Source organism: Balaenoptera ricei, chromosome 12 (assembly GCF_028023285.1).
Source record: "Balaenoptera ricei isolate mBalRic1 chromosome 12, mBalRic1.hap2, whole genome shotgun sequence".
NCBI lineage: Eukaryota > Metazoa > Chordata > Mammalia > Artiodactyla > Balaenopteridae > Balaenoptera > Balaenoptera ricei.
The window spans coordinates 84833301-84861188 of record NC_082650.1 but is presented as its reverse complement, the minus strand read 5'-3'; the positions used below and the strand labels follow the sequence as shown (position 1 = coordinate 84861188).

At 44.2% G+C, this 27888-nt stretch overlaps 1 protein-coding gene across 5 annotated transcripts in view; it reads left to right on the top strand.

Annotated features, from left to right (window-relative positions):
- KCNQ5 (potassium voltage-gated channel subfamily Q member 5) overlaps positions 1–27888 on the top strand; it is a 572451-nt gene that overhangs the window by 532232 nt on the left and 12331 nt on the right. For all 5 annotated transcript variants that reach the window (XM_059941800.1, XM_059941798.1, XM_059941799.1 and 2 more), the window contains one exon: positions 15443–15551. In XM_059941800.1, the coding sequence (XP_059797783.1) occupies positions 15443–15551 (109 nt within the window). The remainder of the gene's footprint in view (positions 1–15442; positions 15552–27888) is intronic.

Sequence of the window (27888 nt, the reverse complement as noted above, 5' to 3'; positions counted from 1 at the left end):
AGCAGATTTCTTTCACATACATCACATCACGAATGAGTAAATGCATGAAATGTGGAATAAATCAGCTATAAGTGTAGTGTTAGTCAAACGATTTGTTATCTTCTTTTCCAATTAATATAGCCAATCTGCTCAAGCCATGCCCCGTTAGTCATTACGTAAACTATAAGTATTGTTTCCCACCCCTTCAAGCGTCAATGTAACGCATCAGTAATTCCCATTATTTTTTGAAAGGCCACTCTTAAACGTTGCCATCTCTGGCCAAGCTCACCCAAATGGTACAAATGTCGACACGTTGTCATTTCCTGGCGGTATCGCTGCTAGCCTAATAAGAATTGAAAGTTGGGGAATAGTTTACCAGATCTATTTTGAATTCCCCAACAGAATTGTTTAATGAATAGTGCAGATTTGTAATTCTGCAGTTTGTTGGGCCACTGCAAATCATGACTGTTTGATTGTGATCAGATGTCTCTGAATATGTTCAAAGGAGACAGAGCTCATCTTTTGGAGATAAGATTAAGTAAGTTCTCTTAAGTTACTTTGCCATATTTCAGAATGTTTCTCCCTAAGGTGACATACTGTCTGTCTTAGTCTAGAATAGCAGGAGCTATCCATCAGCCTCTTCCAATTTGACCTGGTTCAGTTATTTTACTGTACAAGGAGGCCGGCTGAGGTGGTGCCAGCAGGCTGGACCCTCGATTGTCTCAGTTACCTGCGTGTGGTTGGCCTTTGCTTTCTTATAATCACTTGGCTGTGCTAGGATTACCAGAACGTTCATTCTAATAAAGGCAGTCCTGCTGGACTATGGATTTGCCTTGCTTTTATTGCACACACTGCGATCACTTACCGGCAGAACTACGAAAGTCTACAAAAGTCAATCTATGTGTCTATGAGTAAAAAAACTATTTTCACAAAGCTGTGACTATTTATGTATTTGTTTTCAATTGAGTATGGTGAGTTCTCAAGAAATTTTTTATGAAAATTAAATTAATCCAACACAGTGGTTAAAAACACAGATTGGGAATAAAAGGGAGCTTGTTTCAAATCCCACTTCCCCCACGAGGTAGTTTGGGAGGAGGCAAGTGACTTAACCTCATTGTGCTTGAGTTCCTTCTCTCTTTCTAAAGTAGCAGGAGGGAATTCCCTGGCAGTCCAGTGCTTAGGACTCGACTCCGCGCTTTCACTGCTGAGGGCCCGGGTTCGACCCCTGGTTAGGGGACTAAGATCCCACAAGCCATGTCATGCGGCCAAAGAAATAAAATAAAATAAAGTAGCAGGAATAAAACCTCCCTAATAGGATTGTTTGTGCACTAATGAGATATAATGTGTGTAGTATTCTTGCCTGACACAGAATAGGTACTCAGTACATTGAATGTATTGTTATTATTTGTTAATTCATTAATGCTAATTTCTGCATTAATTTTAATGAGTTAAAGTCCTGGACTTGATTAATTTGCATGTTTTCATCTTCTTTTCTTCCAGCACTTGATGGCAATTTCTGTCAATGGTAAATGGAAGTTTAAAAGATATATGTTCACACAAACTTTATTTCTTTATTCCTTAGAGTGAGTTTTAGGAGTCTTCCTGGTAAATAATTTATATAATCACAGAAAGAATGAAGTTATCCTTATTATATCTCAGACTATTTTTTATCATGGCTCATTGCCTTTATTAAAGATGACAGAAATAATGCATTTGTTCTGGAAGAGAGGCATTGATTTACTATATGACAGCACAGTACATGGCACATAATAGTTGATTAGAAAATATTTATTGTGAATGGATAATTAACAGATAATGAACAAATAAATGATTTAATATTTATTTATTCAGGAGTCAATTCATTGCACCTCTTTATAGAAATTGCTTTGGGATTGTAAAAAGCCCCCCACACAAATGAGATGCATCGCTGAAGCCCAGAGTGTGTTATTATTAAAAGTGTTTTTTGCTGAATCACTGAATGCTGAGGTAGTCAATAAACTGGATATTTGAGTGATTTTTAAGAAGATAATGAAACTCCTGTATTGCCTTATCATTGCAATAATTTTAAAAGAAGTATAAAACATACTCCAATGTTCCCTTTTGAATAAAGATGGTGAATATATCAGTAGTAACCTGTGCAATTCAAAATAATTTTTTAAGTATTTTACTAGGCAGTTACTAGGCACTGTTATGGTGTGATCAGCAATTTTAGCACAGAGACCACGTCAGTTATTTTTGAACACTCTCCAAAGCTTCATATCATCGCTCAAAACAGAAAGACTCCTTTTAATTAAGTGTCAGGAACTATCCATGAATTTTTGCCAGCGTTTCTGCTAGCCAGTAAGTAGGGTTAATTGACAATCCCTAATAGAGACTCTTAGAGAAATTCACATCATAATTAACATAATTTAAGATGCTGATAGTGCATGAATTATCTACTCAATCAGCGTGTCTACTCAATCAGCGTGAGTGGGGTCTTTGGTCTTACAGAGAAAGTGCTCAAGTGCAGTAGTGTCTTACATAATAGATCCCTCATTAGTGTGAATTAGTATTTCTGAATGTTGCTAATTAGCAAGCCTGAGAACAAACACAATAAAAATCTGGTTTTCCACATTGCAAGAGTGCTGGTTAGCGTGTTTGGTAAACACGGTTAGATTACCATTTTGACTGAATTCCAGCAACCAAGTTTCCCGTGGTCGGCAGGCACTGTGCGTGGTATGTTTTACCTGCCTGGGAGTAATCAGCCATGGGCTACGTTTGCACTGCAAGTTGAGATAAATCATATTTTAGGAAGTTATCAAGGATGTAGTTTGGTGAAGAATAGGGACGCAGTGTTCTATTTCTGAGGTGACTTAGAAACTTCAAAGAGAAAGCCATGAGAGTAACCCTCGTTTTCCCAGGCCGTAACTTATCTCAACTGGTGTGGAGTCCACCCACTGCCCGCCCTTATGAGACGCGGGCTGCAGACTGCACGCATTTCTGTGTGCCACCTGGTGGGGAAGGGCGTGAAAGGGACAAAAAAAGAGTTTTTATCTTTTCGTGCCAAAGAGCAGCGGGTGATTTTTTTTAAACATCTGAGATAGAACTGATGATGGAGAAGTTAGAAAAGAAGAAGTCATGAAGAGAAGTAAAAATGGGGGTTGCACCAGGCAGAAGAGACTGTCTATAGTCCTTTTCAATCTATGGTAGAGTGTCGTGAAATCAAATTCACAAGGTGGGAGGTGTGGGGTAGATGGGATGAGGCAGGACAGAATAGGAAACAGACTGCATCACAAGTAGTAGGAGCCAGGATTATTTCATGAGCCTTTTAGATTTTTTTCAGAGAATTCATATTTTACCAAAGTAATACATTTGCCTAGTTTTAAAAGTCATATAATAAAGATGAACACAAAATGAATCATAGATGTAGAAACATAAAGCTATACAACTTTTAGAAAAAACGTAAGAGACAATCTTCAGGATCTGGAGCTAAGCAAAAAAGTTCTCAGACTCAGCACCAAGAGCACAATCCATGAAAGGAAAATTGACAAAGTGGACTTCATGAAAATTTAAAACCTTTGCTCTGCAAAGTACTATGTTAAGAGGATGAAAAGACAAGTTGCAGGCTGAGGGAAAAGATTTGCAAACCACATGTCCAACATAGATAAGACTCAAGACTCAAGAGTTAAAAAAAAAAAAAAATTGAATTAGAAAATGGTCAAAAGATAAAAACAGACATTTCACTGAAGAGGGTACACAGATGTCAAATAAGCACATGAAAAGATGTTTAAATTCATTTGCTATTAGGAAAATGCCAATTAATACTACAGGAGGTGTCACTACACACCTATCAGAATAACCAAAATAAAAAGTAATGACAACACAAAATGCTGGGGAGAATGCAGAGAAACGATTCCTTATCCGTTGCTGGTGGGAATGTAGAATAATACAGTCAGTCAGGAAAACAGTTTGGTAGTTTCTTATAAAACTAAGCATGACTAAGAAATCGTATTCTTGGGCATTTATCCCAGAGAAATGAAAACTTTCGTTCATAGAAAACCTGTACACGAGTGTTCATAGCATCTTTTCTTCATAATAACTAGAAACTGGAAACAACCCAGATGTCATTCAGTTGGTGAATTGGTTAGACAGACTGTGGTACACATGTACCAGGGATACTATTCGGCAACAAAGGTGAACAAGCTATTGATGTGCACAACTTGGCTGAATCTTGAGGGAATCATGCTGAGTGGAAAAAAAGTCAATTTGAAAAGGTTGCATACTCTATGATTCCATTTATATAACATTCTCCAAATGACAAAATTATAGAAATGGAAATGAGATTAGTGGTTGCCAGGAGTCATGGCGGAGGGGGGATGGGAGGGAGGAGTGTGGCTGTAAAAGGACAACATGGGAACTCCTGGTGGCGGTGGAAACATTCCGTATCTGGACTGTATCAGCGTTAACACCCTGGCCGTGACATTGTGCTGTAGCTTTGCAAGGTATTATCCCTGGGGGAAACTGAATAAAGGGTACACAGGACCTCGGTATTATTTCTTTCAACTGCATATGATTCCACAATTACAAATTTGAATTTGTAGTTACAACTAACAAAACTGAAAGTTTAATTTAAAATAATAAATAAAAAGTCAAATAATATGAACTCTTTATATCAGAATATGATGTTTCCCTGCCTCAGCTCTCCCACTCTACCCCCCCAGGATTTCTTAACAGAAGCAACCATTTCTATTTTTCTGTTGTTTCTTCTGATACTTAACAAATGTCCATATTTTTTCAATAGTATGTGCATACAGCTAACTTCTGTTTAATCAATTTTAAACATCTTCTATTAACTTAGAATTCTAGTAAATGAAGATTTAGCTCTTTTTTCACTGTTTCCCTTCTGCAGACCCTCCCATCCTTCCAATCTAGGTTTTGTAATTTTTTGATAAGTCAGAATTCAGGGTCTACATTATACCTATATGTATTATATTGTACTACTACTGTTTGTTTTTCCGGTAGTAAATAAATGCCTATTTCTTGCTGTTGTTGCTGTCATAATTCTTCCCATGTCTTCCAATGATCTGTCAGTAAAACTGTTCACAAGGTCTGCTGTGTCAGTTAAATGATCCAGTTCCATGGCGGTGTTTCTTGGAGACGCCACCCTCCTTTCAGCTGGGCCGTCTGCTCAACAAGCCTGCTGCACAGATGTTAGCTTCTGGCTTCCTTTTGATGTTCTTCTAGATTGCCTTCCCAGCCTACAGGGGCTCATGATTTTGTCTTTCTTGATTTAGTCCCTATGATGGAAGGCATGTTGCTGACCTCCAACCACGTGCCTGCGCATGGGTCACGCCAGTCCTGCATGGACGGAAGCGTCTCCACCTGGCCCACGGTGACCACCCGGGGTTTCCTTCACCCTCATCCTGAGCCGTGTCTCCTGCGCCTGGCCGTCCTCTCTCTTGATTTACATCCCCATTTTGAAGGGGTGCGTCCTCCAGAACACTCCTGAGGAAGAGTACAAGGAAAGCAAATTTTTTTTGGAGATCTTACACGTCAGAAAATGGCTTTTTACCATCTTCATGCTGCTTGATAGGTTGGCTTGGTATACAATTTTAGGCCAGAAATCATGTCACTTTGGAATTTTGAAAGCATTGTACCCTGGTGTGCTTGTTTTCAGGATTGTTAAGTCCAAAGCCATTCTGATGTTTGTACGTAACCAATGGTGTGATGTTGTCTGTCTTATGTTTGGAACTTTGTAGGATCCACTTTTGTCCCCAGTGTTCTGAATTTTCATAATGATTTTCCTGGGCACAGATGTATTTTTATCTACTATAGTGGGGACTCACGGGGTCATTTCAAACTGGTAATTTGTGACCTTCTGTTCTAAAATGTTTTGTTGTGTTTTTTTTTAAAATGATCTCCTTCCTTCATTTTCTCTGTTGTCTCATGGAAATTCATTATTTACAGGCAGGGCTTGGGGACCGGCCATCTGACTTTCTTCTTTTCTCTCCCATTTTCTACCTCTTTGTCTTTTTGTTCTGTTTTGGGGGAGTTCTGGCCGACTTTATCATCCAAACCTATCATTTCTAAGGTTCTTTATTGTTGTTGTGATTGTTTACTGTGTCCCTCTATTTTAGCTTCCTGTTTTTGCTTCACAGATGTAGTACCTTGCTTTATCTCTGTGAAGATGTTAATAACAGTGTTTTCTTTTGCTTTGTTTTGGGTTGATCTTGATCTCTTTGTGCCGGACGATTTCCTCAGGCATTTAGTAAGCTTTGGGTGTCTCCTCGCAGAGAAGTGTGGGATCCGACAAGGGTGACGAACTTCCGAGCATGTGGCGGGGGGCGGTCAGCTTGACCTTCCCCATGGGTGGATCTGGGTCAGCCGTTTCCTGGGAAACCTCTGGGGTCAGGACCTTCAGCTGTTTTGTCTTGGGCCAGTCAGACTCCCAGAGAGGTCTTCTCCAGACTCCTACCTGGAGGTGCAGGTCCTGCTGCCATTGTTGAGATGGTGACGGGGCGCTAGTGGGCTCTCAGCATTCAAGCTGTATATGGTCACTTGGAACCCATGCCTGAGGACCCCTTGTCCGAAGCCCCCCAGCCAGAACCCTGCTGGAAGAGAAGCAGAGTCCTGCCCAAGGCTGCAGGCAGGGTGCACACAACCTCCCTCCGGTCAGTCACCCCGTAGGTACCGAGTGCTGCCCTGACTTGTCTGAAGTGTGACTTTTGCTGTTTCTTGGCTTTTCCCAGCCTTGGCTTGGGGTTTTCTCTCTGGTGCCAGCTAGTCGGCTACCTCACTTGCCCAGCTGCTTTCCTACTTTCAAGATTATGTTGTTGCTCCCTCCCCTCCTGTTCTACCCTTTTATGTGTTTAAGTCTTTTTAAAAAGTATCATCACTATAGTTTTAGTGAGCTTTTCAGAGGGATCAAGATTAGATGTGTATGTTCATTCTACCGTCTTAACCTAGAAGGGAACTTCTATCGTGTGTGTGTGTGTGTGTGTATGTGTGCGTGCGCACGCTAGATTGCAATAGCAAGTGTGTTTCTTATTGTGTCTAAAAGTCAAGCAGATTTGGAAACTGATGCTAGGCCATGCCAACAGCAAAGTTGTCAAGTCCAGCCAGTTGTATTTTCTCTTTACTGTGAAAGTCTTCTAAGGAGCTGAGGGAGTTTTCATGGTATATAGAGCCATTTTTTCAGAATGTGGTAGTCACAGGATAATCTAGATCTAACTCTTATTTGGAAAAAAAGGTCAGCTGCACTTCCCCTGATAGTGTATTTGAATGTACCTCTTCATTTCTGTTATGGGTACCACGACTATATTTTGGGTCCCAAATTTTCCGCTCCACATAGAGAATGTCACAACACCAAAAACTAAAATAAACAGCAAGCACAGCTGAGTTATGCAGTCTCTATCAATCTATAATCTTCAATTGTGCTAATAACATTTGCATCTGCTTTGGTAAAAATACACAGGAAAATGCAATTACCTGTTCAAAATATTAAAAGTCGCTCTTTAACTAGAATATTGCTTTAAAAACTCAAAAGGATGTTTTATTTTGAAACCAGTAGAGGCCACAGATATGAATACTGGGACTTTTTTTCAATAAAAACAAATACTTATTTTTCAGAATTCTTTCCCTAGTACTATAGCATTTTAATTCTACAGCCTAGAAAAAAAATTCATGAGAAAATGTTCACAGATGGATCAAAAATTTCCTTATAGCATTATAGTTTATTTTTATCATAATTCAGTGAGATGATTTCCAAATTCTTAATGAGAACTCACTTTTAAGCTGTTTCCTCCAGACCTCCTAAGATTCAGAACTGAGTGAACAATGGTCACATGACTGAAATCTCACACTTTGTCCCTGCTGTACTAACGCTGTAAAGCACTGGGTTAAAGGTCACATTTGGAAATGCACAGGGGAGTGAGTATCCAAAAGTGATTTATGAAGTTACACTGTATCTCACTGTAGTATATTTACATTTCCATTAGTATACATTGTTCCTGAAGAGGAAAGTAAGTCAGGGTGGGCTTCTTTATTATATTTATATGGAGGATGTGGGTAGAGAGCCCTCCTGCTGGTTGTACTGATGTTAAAATTCTTCTATTATTCACTAATTGTAAACTTATAGACTCAAGAATTTAAAGTGGACCTACAGGTTGCGTGTCAACCTAAAAGTAAAAGTGCAGTGTACCTCATTTATTCAACAAGTATTTCCTGAGTTCTACTATAGAAGTTATTCATGCTTTTACTTTAAACTTATTTTGCCTCTTAAATATTTTCATGGACCACTGGGGGAAAATCCTATTTTTAAATCCTATAAAAATTAAACACTTTGAGGAAAAATTGGATCTTTTTTCCACAGTAGGACCTCAAAGTATATCTAGTCATGAAAGATCACCAAAACATACAAACAACAACAACAACAACAAAAAAAAAAGTAAAAGAGAAAACGATAAGGCCAAATCCAGTGGTTAGCTAGTGCCTTAAACTTTGTGATCGATCAGAGAGATGGAGTGGACGAGTATCACTCACCCTGACTGGTTCCCTGAGTAAATACTAGTTTGCTTACCCTGTTCCAGGCACTCTGTTCCAGGCACTTGAGATACATCAGAGAACAAGATGACACTCTTGGCCTTGGGTTAGGGAGTCCTGGTGGTTCTCTTGGAGAACTGACACTGAGCGGGGGCCTCAGCAGCTACGGAGCCCCCAGGCCGTCTGGAAGGGAGCACCCCCAGAGGGAGCCCTAGGGAGAGAGGTGCACGGTGCCCGGAGCAGCCAGGGGGCCTGGAGGGAACAGAGAGAGGGGAGCCCTGACGGGAAGGTGGGAGAAGGGGCGGCACACGGGGCCCTGCAGGCCTTCTGAAGACTCGAGCTTTTGCTCTGCAAAACACGGGGAGATTTGTGCGCAGGGAGGCGTGACCTCAGTGTTAAAAGGACTGCTGTACCCTAATAACCCTGTATCTTGGGCAGGTCATCTAAGCTCACTGATATCAACCTAAAAAAAACAGGAAACCAATTCAAGAGGCAAGAGCATTTATTTGGGATCAAAGAATTGCAATTTGAGGTGCATGTATTGGGGTGGAAACACAAATAGTGTCCCTATTACAGGAGAGGGAATCAGGGTTTTTAATGAAACAAGTAAGAGGAAGATGAGACAGGTTGCCCTTAAGAAGAGTCCATTGGTGCTGATAAGTAAAGCTGTTAGATTTGCACTTCACTGATTAGTCCAGCAAAGTGGTCACCAGGTAAAGGTTCATTTTCATCAGTCCCTTCAACACAGTTTTCTCATTCTTGCTGACTTCTTGGGATGCTGGCAGTTTGGCCCAGTTCACAGGGTCAGAAAACAGGATGCAAGGCAGTTGCTCCGGGACGGCGGCTCTGGCCCCATTTGAAAAGCCCCACTTACGTCATTTTTCACTCCGAGCTGCAGCTCCCTCATTTGTATAGAATGAGCACGATATTTCCAGCCTGCAGTGTAATATTTTAAATTACAGCTCACCTTTGTAAACCATCTCACACACAAGGACTGAATGAACGAAGGTCCTAAACCCAGTCCTAAAATCCTACATCCAGACTTTATTGGAGTCAAGGGGAAATGCTTCACTCACGAAGCAAACGTGCACCGTCAGGGCTCTGGGGGTGGTAGGTACATAGATGAGGAGATACGGGGAAGATGGATACGTGGATGAAGGATGTGGTCCCTGCCCTCGCAGCTCACTGTCTGCGGAGGAAAGGGGTTGTAAACAACAGATATAAGAGATATGTATGCAGAACAGGAGGACAGGGCTGAGTCAGTCTTGGGGGTCAGGCTGCATTTCCCGGAGGCCACAGACTCAAAAGCCTTGTGTCTGGAAAGCTGGATCTCAGGCTCTGAACTCTGTCCTACTGCCCTCATGCTCTTGGCTTTGGATAACTCAAAATCAACAGGAATTGCTAAACCGCAAAATAAAATTCTGGTTTTCAACACGGCGCAAGAGTTATACGCATGCTGAAATGCAAGTGATTTGTTGTAAATATTCCGATGTTCTCATTTTGGGGTGCTCTATGCATATAATCATCTGTCCACTGCAAATTCAGCACCCGCAGATTGCCAGCCAAAAAAAATGGAAAGGGGGTGTGTAGAGGGTAGCCCTTGGGAGAGTAGCCAAAGGTAATAATGCTTAGACAGCACCTTGAGGAACTGTTTGTCGTCCGGTGTAGCTGGAGCATGAGATGAAACAGCCATACAATAAGATGAGGCTGAATAAGGGCTTTTGAGCTATCAAAGCAAAGTCCCCCCCGCCCCATGGCAACCAGAGATGTACAACTTCTAATCGGTGTTGAGAAATAGACTTTGACGTTAAACATCAGTTGATGCAAAGAAAGGTACTGGAAGGGAAGAGGCCAAAATTTAATAGGATTTGCCCGGGTGTTAGAACTACAAAAACCTTTACTCATTCTCCATGATTTAATTTAAAATTCAAATTTTCATAGTTTCTAGGAGAAGCATGCATTACTGTCATAATGAGAGAAAAAATTAAAACAAAAACTATTTGAAAAGGCAAAAGTCTGGAACAAAAAATATATTATCTGGAGTATTTTTCTGGGTTTCTTATTAGTGTCTTGAGGACACAGCAGCACCCAGCACAGACCAGAAGGAAAGTCCCCAAACAAGGACGTAGCAAAATAATATCGTGCTGCTGCATCAGGACCCAGGCAGTTATTCTAAACTCAGCTGGATTAAAGGAGATGCCTTTGAACTAGCACGTGGCTGAAGTGGAGACTGTAAATTTAAGATGATATTTAAGGTATCGGAAATGATAGCGGGGAAAAGGTAATTGAAAGACAAGCGGCAGCAGAATTAGAAAATCAATTATATTTCGTAACAGGTTGTAATAAATTAGTTATCACCACCATTGATAGTGGCCTTTTTAATGTGTGTGCCTTATAGCACAGTGGAATAGAATCATTACGTGATCCATTTAAATGCCTAAAATGTATTGCAAACTTGTAGCTTTCACATTTTTACTATAAGAAACATATTACAGTAGTTGTTTCTTTTAAGTTCTGCAACTTGGGAAGATTTTATTTTCTTCGTTCTAATTGTTTTCCTATTTTTCAAATACTCTATTTCAAACAACATATATTTTTTTGTGATGGAAAAAAATCTTTAAATTCCTTAAGTAACATCTTACGGAAAAACCTGAATGAACTTTTTGGCCAACCCAGTAAAAGTAATGTAAATCATCTGTAGTCTTATGCCCTGATACAGCTAATTTCATTTTTATATATTCACTTCTAGCTGGTTTTCTACTTCTAGCTGCTTTTCTTTTTATATATCATGGTACATAGTTCTAATCAACGTATTTGGTTTCATATTTTAATTTTACTGAACACTTAAAAATACTTTCATACTACCATGTACTCTTCAAAATTATCATTTTCGTAGCTGTGTAGTACATCAGCATGGTGAAATACTATCATTTACAGTTTCCTACTTTGGGACATTGAAATTTATATAGCTATCTCTCTATAATAGGCACTGATGCAATAAAAATTATTATTTTTGAAATTATTTTCCAAAGATAACTTTTCTGGTATAAAATTATAAGATTGTTGATTTTAAATTTTTTTAAACTTTTTCTTGCCGTAAAACTTTGTTCTGATTTACATGGTCACTAGCAATGTCAAAGTGTACCAGAGTCACCTCAATTTTGTTAGTATTAGTTATTATTCTTTTGCTAGTAAATAGGTATAAGTCCATACTTTCAAATTATTTTAATTTTTTTTTTTCATTTCTAGTTAGGTTGAAAAGTTTTCTATCATTTTTTGCTACTGGTGGTCTTTCCTGACTGACTTATTTGTATAATACATTAATATTTTGGATTGTGATACATTCAAATAAGCTTCTTATACATTATAAATATTAAGCTTTTTTATACCTTTCAGTTTTTTCCTAATCAGGACTTTCCTTTGCATTATAATTTGGTCATTTCAGGTGGTAACACCTTCTGTCTTCATGACCAAGGCGGTCAGCTGTCTCCTTTATAATTCCTCTTAGTGACCAAACATCAGGCCCTTACCGTTTCCTCCACAGACAAACGAATGTTTTCTGCTAGGTTTTGACAGTTTGACTTTATTTTTGTCTCTGAACATGTGAGTCTCCTGTGTGTAAGAACAGTAGTGACTCCGTTGAAAGAGAACAGGGTCACGGGCTGCAGAGCGGGTCTCAGGTGACTGAGGGGTGGAAAACAGTGGCTGGAATTCAGAAAGCCAAGGCCTCCTGGCTGAACAATAAGATGATGAAACCTGTTCCCAGGTCACCAGCTCGTAAGGGATTTCTTTTTCTGTTTTTTATGATGTGATTATTTCCTGTTGTCTTGGGAAGCACCTATATTGCCTCAAACTGTGCAAAATACACTGGTGATGCGAGGGGAAACATGGGGATGAGCCCAAGTCCGATAGCAGACTAGTCACACACACACGTGCCCCGGCTCCGGCTGGGGGAAACGAGGGGCACCGTTTTCCGCTTCCAGTCAGTGGTCCTTCGTGGCTGCACATGGACACCTCCAGGGAGCTTTTGTAAACACTCTGAGGCCTGGGTTCCAGCCCATCCTGAGTACTGAGATGTGCTTCTAACATTCAGCCAAGGTTGAAAACCACTGTAATCATTTCGTCAAGAAATCTAATCTGTAAGAGCAGGTGACAAAGAGAAAGAACCAGAAGCTACCTGTCCTTTTTCTCATAAACACCTGCATCTTGATGGCAAAATTTATAGTGGGAACAGGAAGACGGTCTTTGGACGTAGCAGAAGTTTCCAGAATCTTCTCTTTACCTCCTCTCTATCATGTAAGGTCCAAGTGGCTCTTTCCAAAAACTATGGAATAGAGTTTCCAAAACCTGGGGGAACAAAGTATTTGAAAGCAAATCTTGAGCACAGCTAATTACTAGGAGCCAGAGCGGCCTGGGGGAGACAGAGGGCTGTATTTCCAGCTTCCTTTCTTCCCAGCACAGACGGGGCGTGCACAGGGCAGGCCCACCAGACACAGAGGCTCGCCCACGCGGAGCACGGCTTGGGGAGAACCCCACGCCGCTGGCACGTGGCCCTGCAGGACTGGGGTTTTGCAGATTGGTGCTCACGTGAGCTCCTGTTCCCATGACCCACATTCTCCAAATGCCAGGGCAGAGGGCCAGCGGTGTGTTCGGAGAGCGGAGAGCACAGAGCCAGCCGTGGCTGGGAGCTCAGCCCCGCCCAGGTGCCTCAGAGGTCACGCAGGGTTTTAAGCCTCTAGGAATCCTGAGAAGAACATTTAATTGTCATTAACCTCACTGGAAAGAATATGGACATCTCAAGATACTTACGAAACAGAAAGATGGCATTTACCCCATTTTTGTGGCTTTGGAACAAGGGGGAAAATTCTCTAACTCAGCCCTTGCTTCAACACATGGCAGCAAAGATGTATTTCCTATTAGTTTGCCCTGACCAAACTTACAAAAAGAAAAAACTGTTTTTAAAGACTGAGAGCTTGATTTATGCCTTGAATAATCAAGTTATAAGTGGTATAATGAAATTCCCTAATAAAATGGCTTTGGATACAATGTCTCCCATCCTCTGCCCAGCCTAATCCTAACCAGCAGAGACAGAAGGTCTTACTGGGGTGCAGGACGGGGGGCAGGGAGAAAACTGTCTTGTCACCGTTTGGGATGTTCCCCGTTCCACTTTACAGTCAATGCGAACATTATAGTTTCACTCTCTTTACTTTTGTGCTTATTGTGACAGCACCTACCTGGGGAAAAAGTTTTCCACTAACTTCACAACAACAAAAGGACCCTGACTTTTATGCTGTTTAATTATTATGCTTACCTTCTCGGAGCCTCAATTTCAGCGTCTAAAAACCAGGCATAACATCACCAACCTGTACAGTTGCTGTAAATAAGAAAACTAATACATGCAGAAGCTTTGTCTAAGCGCCTGGCATACATTTCAGCGAGTGGTTGCTATTAGGATTGTTATTGTGAAGTGGTGGTTCTGGAGAACCCACCTAGGAGGCTTGGGGGCCAGAAGGCCAGAGGGTCCATGACAGAGAGCTGTGAAGACCCATCTGTATCTCTTCCCCTCACCACCCCTGCTCCCAGCACACCATAAACCGAGTAAACACACAGTGAATCGTTGAATCGAGCGATGCACCAACTGCATCCCGGATGTGAGCACTACTCCAGTGAATGGGCCTCCTACAGCGTTTCGGGACCTGTAACCCAACCAGGACAGCCCATGGCAAAGCCTCCTCCTTTTATGACGTAGTAGATGATCACTAATCAGGGCAGGAGACAAAGAGCAGCTTTAGTCCCTTCGTTACGTCAACATTTAAAGAGGCTCAAATAGGGGAGTTCCCAGGTGGCCTAGTGGTTAGAATTCCGGCAGGGAACTGAGATCCCGCAAGCTGTGCAGCCAAAATAAAAAATAAAAATAATAAGTAAAGAGGTTCAAGTAGTATTTGGAGGCTACATAAGTCTTTTCTCCTGAGTACACTTTTGTTACTTTATTACCAGGATCATACATGTTCATTGCAGAGATTTTAGAAAATATAGCCAAGCAGAAAAAAAAATCATTCTTAATCCCAGATATAGATTGTTTCTTTAATAATATATTGTGACAGTTTTCCAGTCATTAGTCATCATGTTTAACAGATTCTCAATATTCCATTAAATAAACCTACCAATACTTATTTAACCTATTCCTCGTTACAGGAATTTCAACCTGCTTTCAGTATTCTGTTACTGAAAACCAAGCTGCAGTGATGTGCTTATTCCTTATTAATTTTATAAATTCTTAGTAATTTGGGGTTTATTGTAACCCTGCCTTTTTGTCAAACTTTGCAGTTAAGCCGAAAGTTATTTTGCTCGGTTTACGGGAAACTGATTTTCTTATCCAGTCTGAGAATCTGCCCTCGGCCTTGGCAGTGCTGTCGTCAGCAAGCTCTGTCCTGGGCTGCCCACGTCCAGTAACCGGCGGGGAGTCCGTGTGCTTGGATCCGAACGTTTAGCACACTCGTTCAGGGCGTGGGACGACCGGGGTCAGTGCCATGGGCTTCAAGCTCTGTATATACAGGCCAGTTCACTAAATGTCCAAAAACTGCTTTCCTAACTCCGAACAGCTGTTATTTAAACTCTGGCTGTTAGTTTCAAAAGAACTGGGCAAAAGAGCATGAGTGGATGGACACAAATCCATCACCTCTACCGGGAAGAAAGTGTGTCAGCAGCCCCATTTCCCCGTGGAAAACAGCTCAGAAAGGCAGTCGTGTCAAACCACATGAGATCGGTTAGGTCGTAGGAAAAGGAGAAAGAATAATGCTGGGAAAAACAATTGGCCGACCTTATACGTGTCAATTTATAAGCCGAGTCTGTGAGTTCCCCGCCATCCCTACGTGAGACCAATTCGGTAACAAGTTTTAAATTGCCGCTGTGCTGCTACCTCACTGGCCCTTTTCTCTTGCAGCTGACACGGCGCTTGGCACCGACGACGTGTATGATGACAAAGGATGCCAGTGTGACGTGTCCGTGGAGGACCTCACCCCACCACTGAAAACTGTCATTCGGGCGATCAGGTTGGTGAAAACCTCTGACAAAATGATTCTGAAACCTCCCCCTGATTATCTGAATCACTATGTTGCTAAATGCTCTTTCCTGCAGGTAAATCTCCCGCCATAATTCCTTTCTCTTTTCCTATTCATCCCCATGCCTATTAAATTTTGAAATATTTTTTTTTAATACAAAACTTGACTGTGTTCAACACGAGATGGGTTATACAAGGTGGGTGGGATTTGAAAAGCCAGACCTTACCGGACAGATTACATGAGAATTGCCTTGTTGTGTGAACTTGTTGCTTTAAGGACATCTGCGTATAGATACAACTGGATTTTTTAAATTATTTGTACGCCTTGGTGCTTCAATCCATGTTCTGTATTTCGTGTCGAAGAAGAGTCCGTCTTTGCTATTTCAAAGCAGGCTGACTTCTGAACGTGGGAAGCCTGGGGGTTGCTCCTGTCCCGCTGAGATAGAATTGTAAAGTCTGACTGTAACACACTTCCTCTGCTGATGGCAGAAAACTGAGAGGGTCCCAGGCCACGTGTATTTGTACTTCCAGGATCCACTCCCCCAGACAATCCAGGATCTGGACTCAATGAACTGCTGCTGTTCAGCCTGCCCCGTGTCATCCCTTTGGGAGAACGTGTATCTGTCAGGCAATGCAGAGTGACTGTCTGCAAAGAAATGCCTCTGCTCTTTTTGGCTTTTCCTGCCTCTTACCAGAAAGCCTGAGGAAAGCTGAAACTATCCAACCCAGTTTAGCCACCCAGATACGCAGTCTAAGCTCGGACATCGATATGATGGATTCTGTACTTTGGTCTGAGCATCCTGTTAGATATTGCTGAACTCTGTGGTCGGGGGTCACTGGGAGAGTAGAGGTGAGTTATAAAGATTTTGGTAAATGTTTATGGGGGCAAAGAAAATCATGGTATGATGAAACTGTGTGCCCAGAAGGTACTTAAACATTATCTGTAGCAGCCACCTAAACAGAAGTGAAGTCAAGCCTAGTTACTTCCCTCTAGAACCTGCGAGCAACAACCCTGTGGATGGGGGACCGTCCCGTCCCGTCCTGTGTGTCCTGGGCCTCTTGTCTCATCACGACTGTTTTACTGACACTCCATGTCTTTCTCAAAGTCTCCCAGTTTGGACAATGATATGATCGCCCTGCCCCGGGGGATCCCAGAAGCCTTGGGTAATATTTAATCCCAGAAAACCCAAGGATACGTAGTAAAATGAGGTCTACAGCCTTCAGTTGTAGATGGGATGGAAAGGATCTGTCCTGCGCTGTCCAACACTGTAGCCACTGGTCACACCAGGCGATTCAAATTTGAATTAATTAAAATGGAATAAAATGTAAAGTTCAGTTCATCAATGGTACGGCCACATTTAAAGTGCTCAGGGGCCACGCGTAGCCAGTGACTTCCGTGTTGGGCAGAGAAGACATAGTACGTTTCCATCATGGCGGGAAGCTCTATGGGGCACTGCTGGCCCCGAAGTGACCTCGACATTCTTTCCATCCATTCCTTACAGCCAGCGGAGACCCCTGGTCTAATTTGCAGCAAGTACAGTAAAATCTTATCTAAGGGACCAGATTAAGTTTCCTAAAAGTCATACTTAACCCAATTTGTGTCATCTCCCGAGACCTTCTGAAGCTTTCTGCTTTTGCCTCACAACCTGCACAAAGAATCCTGAGCTGCAAAAAAGAAAATGAAATAAGATTTATTCTGCCAGCTCAGCACTTGAGCAGCAGCTTGCGATTTACTTTGTTATTATCCCTTCCTCTGGAAACTTGACTGATTTTTGTAAAGTCCTTTGCAGAATTCCCTCGCTCTTCAGAATTCTTTCTTGGTTCTGATTTTTAACAGGAACTTTATTATTTACACATCTCTCCTTTTTGTGGATTTTGGAAGCTTTCTGCTTGCTACTTCATAACTCTTCATGGGGTGCTTTTCTTCCCTGTATCCTGATTCTGCTTGGTGCGTTTTTTTTTTTTTAATCACTTCTAAGTTCCATTTAAAATTGTTGGATTCTATAAAAACATAATAGCTACAGTCAGTAGTTAATAACTTAATTGGAAATCTTTGACTCATGATAGAACTTAATTTCTAAAAATTAAAGGACCAACCACCGCAATTAGCACTTCTGAAAAGGATTTGCAGGTATAAGTCCCTAAATCATATGCAAAAGTGTCCTTTTCATGAGTTTAATTACATAACAAACTGAACATCAGTTGACTAGAGTGCTTTTGCTAGAACATGCCGAGTGCTCACAGCGCACCTTAAACAGGATTTTCTGTGTATGTCACTGATGGCAAGTGCCAGCCATCTATTACTCAACTCTAAAATGGCGACTTTGTTTTTGGCGTTTTCCTTGTTCTCTTTTGGTTGTTTGATTATTTAATATGACTACCTGAACATGTCTTTTGTCTTCCAGTAGCGCTTACAATAATAATAGTTTTCTCCTAAGAGACAAATTAAAATTAAAATGTGTAACAGAAAATATGTATGAGATGACAGCATGGAAAATAATATGATGACATTCACAAGAGCAAAGTAGGAATTCTTATTTTGAGTTATTAATATTTATTCAGCATCTGACATTTTCTAGTTATTTTTGAGAATAAATATTCTCGGGCAATGAGATGATTAAGGTCACTCTCTGAATTCATCTGGATTCTATTACCCAAATTCACCGAGACTTGTTCTTTTAATGAATGACATCACTTTTTATAGTAGTGAACAACAGCTATTCTTAGATATTTCCAAACTATGCCTTAAAAGACAGAATACTTAGTTTTGTATAGTTCCTCCAGGATTACCACAGATTTTTTTCAAAATATTATTTAGTTGGAGTGCGTGAAGTTGTTGGAAATGTGTTTTCAAACTCATCTCTGGGGGTGGAAATGGAACTTATTTTTAACAAGAGTTCTATCTATCTTGTTAATGATTTAATTCAAACAATGTTAAATTTCTTTTCATCCACTCATACAAATTAATTTCTAAATAGAAAGATGAAATTAGCAGGGAAGTAAACAGATTGACAAGCAAACTGATAAACTCTTGAACATTCTACACACCCAACTCCCACTATACAGTTGACCCTTGACCAATGCAGGAGTTAGGGGCCCCGACCCTCCATGCAGTAGAAAATCTGCAGGTAACTTATGACTCCCCCCCCAAACATAACTACCAATAGCCTACCGTTGACCAGAGGCTTCCCGATAACATAAACAGTCAATTAAGACATATTTTGTATGTTATATGTAGTATATACTGTATTCTTACCAAAAATTAAGCTAGAGAAAAGAAGATGTTATTAAGAAAATCACAAGGAAGAGAAAATACATTTACAGTATTGTACTGTGTTTATTGATACATAAGTATGCTTACAAGACGAATCATCTCTCAGTACCTACATCAAAATTGTCTTATACAATACAAAACACTATAGATGTTATATGTGTTACTAACACTAGACATCAAAAACGAAAAGATAACATGAAAAAGGAGTACATATGTATTTACAGGTATAACGATTCATGTACTGATAACGAAGAAGCAGCAGTATGATTGCTTCATGGTAGCTTAGCTTGTACACAAATGAATGAATTGTTATTAAAAATTTTATTGCACACAGTATCACAGTTACATCCATAATACAGAATTGAAAGAGTGTTAGATTTTTTTAAAAACCACTTCCCTGTGATGATAGGCTGATACGCAGTTTCTCCCATTATGAGAGAGAGAGAGGCATGCTGTACAGTAATGAAATTCTTTGAAAGTAAAGTCATAAAACAGTAAGAAAACTAACACATTATTAATTTCATATTAAATATCACTCATGCTTAGGTAAAGATCAACTAGTATCTACATACATTTTATGCATGACATACCTAACTTTTTCTTAACTTTTTCAGCATCTCTAGCTACACAGTTCGTTTGTCTTTTCAAATTGTCACAAATCTCCAAAAATTTTTCCAATATATTTATTGAAAAGAATGCACATATAAACGGACCCAAGCAGTTCAAACCCGTGTTGTTCCAGTGTCCCCTGTATTATGGTGCATTCACTTGCTCGGGCTGCCATAACAAAATACCACCAACTGGTTTAACCTTAACCACCAAAGGTTTATTTTCTCACAGTTCTGGAGGCTCAGAGTCGAAGATCAAGGTGTTCACAGGGCTGGTTCCTTCTGAGGCCTCTCTCCTCGGCCTGCAGACAACCACCTTCTCACTGTGTCCTCACGTGGTGGTCTTTCCTCTGTATGTGTCTGTGTCCAAATTTCCCTTCTTATAAAGACAGCGGTCAGAGTGGGTTAGGGTCTGTGCTAACATCTCACATTAACTTATTCTCCTCTTTGAAGGCCCTGTCTCCAAAGCCAGTAACATTCTGAGGTCCTGGGGCTTCAACATATGAATTTGGGGGGACACAATTCAGCCCATAACACATGGCAAGACACCAATTTTTCTATCACTGTTCAAAAAATATTTTCCCAGGCACAGTATCAAAATTTTCAGATTAAAAATAAGCCCATCAGTTACCCAGATAATCCTTCGCAATATCAGACATCCAGGAATATCTGAAGAGGTTGACTGGCTTGCCTTTCAAGCTTGCACTTGGCACTGTGGAAACACTACATAAGTGTGAGTCTTGGGCAAATTTTCACGCAAAAATTAAGATATGCTCATGTATTTGAAATAATAAATTGTAAAGGTGATAGTCAATGCAACTCTACATTTATAAAAGGGTCTTGGAATCATCATTTTTTAAAATACAAAAGAGATGTTTGTATTTGTTTTCCCATCGCACGGCACGGGCTGGATAAATTCTCAGCTGTGCACAGCAGGACAGCACACGAGGGCTGTGTACAGGCCTGGGCGGCTGGGGAAACAGCTTGGTCTGTGGGAACCTTGTGGGCGAAGCTCGCCTGCTTCTCACTGGTATTTTTTCATAGAATCACTACATCTGGGGTCAGGGCCGCTCCTAACGAGATCCTCAGCAACAGTGGCTCTCCTTAACATAACTGTGTTTTCTGTCAGTCGGCAAGAAATGAATCAGAATACGGTGCAACCTGTTCTCCTTGTGAGGAGAACCGAACCCAGGCGGTGGAGATTACTCAGTGTGTGGAGGAGAGCTGGCCCCGAAGCTGTGGGCTGTATCCCGTTCCTTACATCTCCTGGTAGCCCTGCTGTAATCTCCACACCCCCCGCTGTGTCTCCCTGGCCGCGACCTCTTATCCCCCGGTTGGACCCAGCCTTCCAGGGAATCGGATGAATAAGTGAGGTCTGGGGTGAAAACTCAGAGAATCTTATTTTCTACTGTTCATTTTTTTTTTTTTTTTTATTGAAGTATAGTTGATTTACAATGTTGTGTTAATTTCTGTTGTACAGCACAGTGACTCAGTTATACGCATATACATATTCTTTTTCATATTCTTTTCCATTGTGGTTTATCACAGGATACTGAATATAGTTCCCTCTGACTCAGTTATACTCATATATATATTCTTTTTCATACTCTTTTCCATTGTGGTTTATCACAGGATACTGAATACAGTTCCCCGTGCTGTACAGTAGGACCTGTTGTTTATCCATTCTATAGGTAACAGTTGGCACCTGCTAACCCCAGACTCCCAATCCTTCCTTGACGCTGCAGCCTGACTTTACCAGGCCTCACTGGCTAATTCTTCCTGCCCCCCTGCCCCCCAAAGCTGCTCAGGAAGGTGGTGCAAGAAACCCAACGTGCCGCCGTGCGACCTGGGGCAACTCACATCACCTCTCTGTGCGTTTCCTCACCGTGACGTGGGGACGGGGATGGCGCTGACCTTTGTTGCGGTGAGGATTTCACGGGGTACCGTGTGCCGAGCGCCGAGCGCCGGGCAGCATGGGAACCCAGGGCGCTGGGCCCCCTCCCGCCCATCCTCCGCTCAGGCCAGGCCCTCTCCTCTCTGAGCTCCCCCTGCTGTCGCGGCCCCCGTGAAAGGAGCGCGCCTTTTTCGCACCTGGGGGCGCCTGCCTGCCTGCACCCACCGGCTCCCCGAGGAAGCGCCCGCTGTTTCCCCTTGAAGTCTCCTCCCCACCAGGCCCGCGCTGAGGACTCGCCCAGAGCACCGCCGCCGTTAGCGGCTGGAAGGGCAGTTTCGTCACCCAGCACGCGGCAGTGTCCCCACAGCCCCCGTGGGTGACCCGCTGTCGCGCAGCGCCGTCCCACGACGTCCAGTGGGCCTGAGAGGTGGGCGTGACTCGCCTCTGCCGCCCCCATCCACACGGGCCGCGGGACGCCGCCCTCTAAAGACCCTCCCAGGGGGTCGGAGCCTGCGCTGAAATGAGACGTGACACTTCTCCGTGCGCCGGCCACAGGGGCAAACGATAAGGAGGAAGCGGCCGCCGCTCGGAGCCGGGAGGGGCCGTCGTGCGGGCCCCGCGGGTGTGTCTAGGCGGCCGCAGTGACCAGGAGCCAGGGGGCGGGGAGCGGACGGGCGAGGAGAGGCCAGGCCGAGAGGGGCCGGCGCGGGTCCGGGGAGCCGGAGGGCGCGGGGCTTGCACGTGCGGAAGTCACCCGCCCAGGCTGGCGCTGCGCCCCGCACTCAGGACGGTGACTGACGGCAGCGCGGGAGCAGGCTGGGACGAGGGGACACTCGTCGTCGCAAGCGCCGGATCTGCGGGGGCGGGGGCCACGGGTCCCGGTGAAGGGAAGCGGGGACGACGCCGGGGCTCTTCCGACGGAAACAGTAACAGGGTTTGGACTTTAATGGTTGGCGAGGAGGGAGCGGAGGAATCGAGGGTGAGACAGGCGCCCGGGCGCTGGGGCAGGGGGGCGGGTAGAGACGGCGCACTGTTGCCAGTGTCGTTTGAGGGGCCGCCCAGCAGGCAGGTGGAGCCCTGGATCTGAAGCCCAGGAGAGACGGCTGGGACCAGGACAGCCTCGGCGGCCGTCAGCGCAGACGTGGATGGTTTCCAGAAGCGTCCCCTGGAGAGCGTGAAGGAAAGAGAGACGGTGGTCCCGACAGGATCTCCGGCTCAGGAACCCTAAGGAGCTGCGGAAGAGAGAAGGCGCTGATCGAGAGGGACCCGGGGCAGCCAGACAGACGGAACCAGGAGACGGGACGGAGGACGGAGGACGGAGGACGAGGCGGGGGAGCGTTGGGAGCGGAAAGCGGGTCCACTGTGTGAAAGGCTGCTGAGAGGTCAAGAGGAGAAAGGGGACCTGCTCCTTTCCAGGAGGTCCCTGGGAAGCGGCACCGAGGAAGCCACCGGGACGTTGGAGAAAAACTCAGTAGAGGCAAAAAAAAGGTTGAAGCCAGATGGTAAAAGCCATTTTTTCAAATCACCTGTGAGAATCTTTCACGCTAGTAGGAACAGAGGTGAGGTGTCCAGAATTTCTTTATAACCAGCAAAGACTCATCATCGGCTCTTCTGACATCGCTCGGGTCTGATCAGCCAAGCGGGGACCCACCGATGACCAGTCGGTTTCTGAGGGTGCGCGCAGCGGGCCTTGCTGTCAGCCGGCGCGAGTGCTGAGGTTCTCGGGTTTTCTCGCCCTGGGCTCCGCCTACTCCAGGAGGCGTGCACGTTCTCCTCTAAAATGTATTTTCAGCTCTGCATCCTTCTCAAGCCTCACTTCAAGCTTCAGGCAAGAACACCCCGCAAATAGAGAAGAAGAGGCACATGTTTGCCACTGTGGGTTTTTGTTAAATCCGCAAGCTGTTTAATCACCAGTCCCTGACTTTGCTGATGGCGTCTCTGCTGTTTTAGCAGAGATGGTGAGTCTTGGTTTGCAAGTCGCTATGAAGTCATTCTTGACAGCCAAGTCTGTGACACATGACAGTACAGAACGCTGCTGGGGAACATTTTATGGATCATTTATGAGATTTTTTTAATCAGCTAATATACTCCCTGGAATAGTCTTTTTTTATATATAAATTTATTTATTTAGTTTTGGCTGCATCGGGAACATGGGCTCTAGGCACGCGGGCTCAGTAGTTGTGGCACGTGGGCTCAGTAGTTGTGGCTCCCAGGCTTAGTTGTTCTGCAGCACGTGGGATCTTCCAAGACCAGGGATTGAACCCGTGTCCCCCTGCATTGGCAGGCGGATTCCCAGCCACTGCGCCACCAGGGAAGCCCTGGAATATTCTTTTTGTTTGTTTCTGTTTTGAAGATAATTGCTTGTGACCGCATTTTGCCCTGAGACTTCATTAAACCAGTGTGTTCACTGAAAACGCACTTACTTTGCAGCATCTAATTTTTAACCTTTTATTTGGGTATAATTTAAACTGAATCTCCTATTCATTGCTGAGACGAAAACTATTCAAGAGCAATCAGTATGTATGGGCACTTTGTTTATTTACTTGTTTGTTTCACACTTTAAAATTTGTACAGGATTTTATACTCCTAGGAAAATAAAATGCCCAAATGTAGTTACCGTATTACTGCTCACAAAAGCCTAGGAAGGAAATTTACCCATTTGTAGACTTGCTTGGATCCGGAAGTTCTTACTTGCGTTTTACTACTCTTATCTCTTTGAAAGAAGTCCAAACAGAATGAACAGAAGAACTTACTAAATCCTGAATATAAAACAATATTAAGCATTAGAAGAAAAACCCTACTCCCAGTGATGGGAGCAATGTGACGACAGAACTTTCCTGACCCCTAAGTCAGCCACGGAAGGTATCTGCCTGGCCCTTTAGTGAGGACATCTGGTAGATTGTATACAGTGGGGCTAATTTACGTCTCTATCAAGAGCTGAAAGCAAGAAAATGAGACTGGCCAGCGCATCCGGGCAGCCCTGGGGCTCCTTAGTCACTGGCTAGTAGCCCAGTCTGAGATGACAGGATGGTAAAGGAGTCTCGGTATGCGATTCTATAACTGGTTTCGAAGAGTCTCAAAGTCTGGATACCGTATACACAAATGCAGACCTGCATTACTGAGTCATGATTAGGTATTAACAGGAAAATAACCTTAATGAATCATCCAACTAGTGACCCACACGCCTTCGGTGGTGACCCACATTATCAAGTTCTCAGCCTAGTTGTCTGCCGAATCTGCCCCGTGATCTGCACCACCCCTTGACTGGACTCTGAAAGGCTCGAGAGGGCTGCCTCAGGAGAGAGTCAGTGACCAGAGGCCCTGGGTCACTTGCAGGACAAGCCCCGGGCCCCTCCTTTTCAGGCAGACAGATGCTGTGTCTCTCCTGGGGAGTCAATCAGGGGATTGAATTTGCTGAACAGCAAAAGAGGTGGGTATGGAACGCTCATCAGTAGAGGTGACGGACACGACGCACCGACATGAAGTTGGGCGCATCCACACCAAAAACAGGAGGTCTGGGACATCAGGCGGCCATTTCTGAGCCCTGAGGAATTTGATCATCTCTCCCCAGAGGTGGGGGTGCATGCGGGAGAAGTCTGGGGTACACGCTCCCCTCCTGCTTCTCTGCCTGCCCTCCTGACCGATCCCCGGCCTCCAGCACGGAGCCTGGCACGTCGTAGGTGCTCAGTGAATGTGTGACGAGTGCCTGATTCGGTCCCTCTTTCCAGCATCACGCAGGGAAGCAACCACCCTGAGCTCGTCCAGGGCCCCAGGCTCTAGGCACATGGGCTCTTGAGTCCTGTTAGAGCTCCTGGCGAAGGGACAGTTCCTCCCACCAGGACGCCGCAGAGGGACGGACGGGCACCACGTGGTCCCTAGAGGCTTCTTCAGCTCCTTCCCAGCACAGCCAGGGCCCACACACACACCGTGGTAGGAGCTCGATGACTATTTACTGAAAGAATGAATGGACCCGTCACCCGGCACTTGCTTCCCCTTCCAAGGCAGTCCTTGAGAAGCTGATGGGACTTGTTAGCTGGCTCTTGCGTGGAACTTCGGGTCTTACTCCGGAAGCGGGGGCAGGAGGTACTGGGTTGTGTGTGACTGGGGGTCTGACACCCAGGCACATGAACGCGCTGCCTCGTGGGCACGATTTGTGTGACTCGGAAGACGACAAAGACCCGCCGTCACTGCTTCGTGTGGAGGCCATTCTAACCCACCCCAGTACCACCCCAGTCCCACCTCCTGTCGGTCGTTCATAACCTGGGCTGCAGGTTCCAATCACCCGAGGAGGTTTATAAAGCCTCTGGATCAATTAAATGACGTTTCTGGAGGTGGGACCCAGGCGTCGGCGTGTTTTAGGCTCCCTGGCTGATGGCAAGGGACGGCGGGGCTTGGGGACTCTGCTGCCCTTTACGTAAAGCCCATCAAGCTGCCTCCCTGGTTCAGTTGGCTGAGCCCTCCGCCCACACGAGGTCTGGCTGTTGGCCGCCCGTCCATCTGTCTGGTGGTGGCACAGTCACCGCCGCTTCTGTTTTCTCGTCGTTCTTATCTCTGCATATTCGTATGCAGGGTTTTTACCCTGACTCAGAGGCCTGGGACAAGACTTTTGCAAGATTCTGTAACTCATGGCAGCACAACAAATGCACCTACACTTCCTTATAAGTGCACATGTGTTGTGTGTATATATAGCCTATATTCCACCCGGGGTTTAACTTTGCTTTGGTTTATTTCTTCGTGCTCAGAAAATTGCCTGAGCAGATTTCTTCCGTTTCAAGCCAGTTGCCAGTTGAGGTTTGTGGCGAATCTCTGGCCCCCTCTAGTGGTCACAGCGGAGCATGTCTGTTTTGAGCGTAGGTCTCCTCCGGGATTCCTAGCCTCTTCGGTACCCGCAGCATCGGAGGAGACTGGCTTCAGGGTCTTTTGCCCTCTGCTACTGTACTAGCTCCAGGGGTACAGTTTGCCCTCATGAGGAAAAGACAGTGAGAGTGCAACCTACTGCCCCGCCTTCTGTCCTCCTCCGAAGGCCCTTCCAACAACACCAGTAAGAACACCGTTCACTATGTGCCAGGCGTGTGAGCAAAAAGAGCCCTTTCATACCAAAGTATCTCTTCTGTGCTGTTATTTTGTGTTAAAATATTAACATCTTAAAGACAAGAGTAAACATTGTGATTAAGAGCTCAGCACTGGAGCCACACTGGCTCAGATCCCACACTTACCAGCTGTTTAAGCTCAAGCCAGTTACTTAACCGCTCTTGGCCTCAGTTTCCTTATCTGCAAATTGGGGCTGACAAGGGTCCGCATCTCGCAGACTATACTGCCAAGTGCCGCCTGGCAGTGTTGTCATTTTAATCACTAAATGTACTCTAAAGGTCTGAATTTTACTCCGGAATGATTTGCCCAAACACTCCTTTCTACCAGGCAATACGTAGGTCATATTCAACTTCTTTTATAAGCGTCCATTAAGGTTTCCTGCCTCTTTTTCTGCCTGGCCTCAAGGCACTTCCTTGTGTCTACACCAGAGGTCAGCAAACGACAGGGTGGAACCAAAGCCAACCCTATGCTGTGTTTGTAAATAAAGTTTTACTGGAACACATCTACATTCTCTTGTGTACGTACTGCCTGCGGCTGCTCTCATGCCACAGTGCAGACATGGGTGGTTTCAGCAGAGACCATGTGACCTACAGCCTGGCCCTTTACAGAAAGAACTTTCCACCCCTTGTCTAAACTTTGGGTCCCTCTGATTTACATCCAGCTGCGTTAGGAGGGCAGAGATTCGTAACATTCCGGATTGCCTGTGTGAACCAAGCTTCCTCCCAACTCGGGGCTCTCCAACCCCAGCTCTCACCTTTTCCCTTCACCTCATAATCGGAAAGCTTAGTACCTGACATGGAATGGTCTGGGAGAGAAAAAAAAAATCGAAGAATTAAAAGGCCTTTCAAATTCATAGTCTAATAGCCACTTTGGACATTCTCCTCAATTGTCATCACCTTCATGTCTTTCCTGAAATCTAGAATTATTGAACTCTGGGCTTCACTTCTCCTGCAAATAAGCAGAAAACGTCCTACTCACTCCACTTCGCAGAAGCTAAGTGCATCATGGGTAGCTGGTAGCTGGGAAACGTACACAGTAAAGCAAACCAATGACCAATGAGACCAATGTGTGTATCCTACGACTGGGGTAAAGTAAGCAGAGGACCCCTAGAATTTGCGACAAAAGGGGAAACATTACAATTATTAGGGTGGGGAACACACATTGGCCCAGGCCTGATTCTTGGGAGGGGCCTTGGAGAGAAGGAAGGGAGCCAGTTCAAGGGCAGAGGGCACTGGACCCCCTGGGAAGACAGAGCTGGCGGTGAGATGAATAGACTCACGTGGCCTCGGGTTTACTTGTGTGAGGGTCAGAGGGCACACAGAGGAGGCAGGAGGAGGTCAGTAGACAGCTGGACATTCCCCTGAACCTTTACAAGTGTGCCTGCCCAAGAGGCGCCCTGTGGTGCGAGCTTAGTGGGGTGTCAGCAACACCGGCCTCGTACTAGCTGTGTGACCTGGGACAG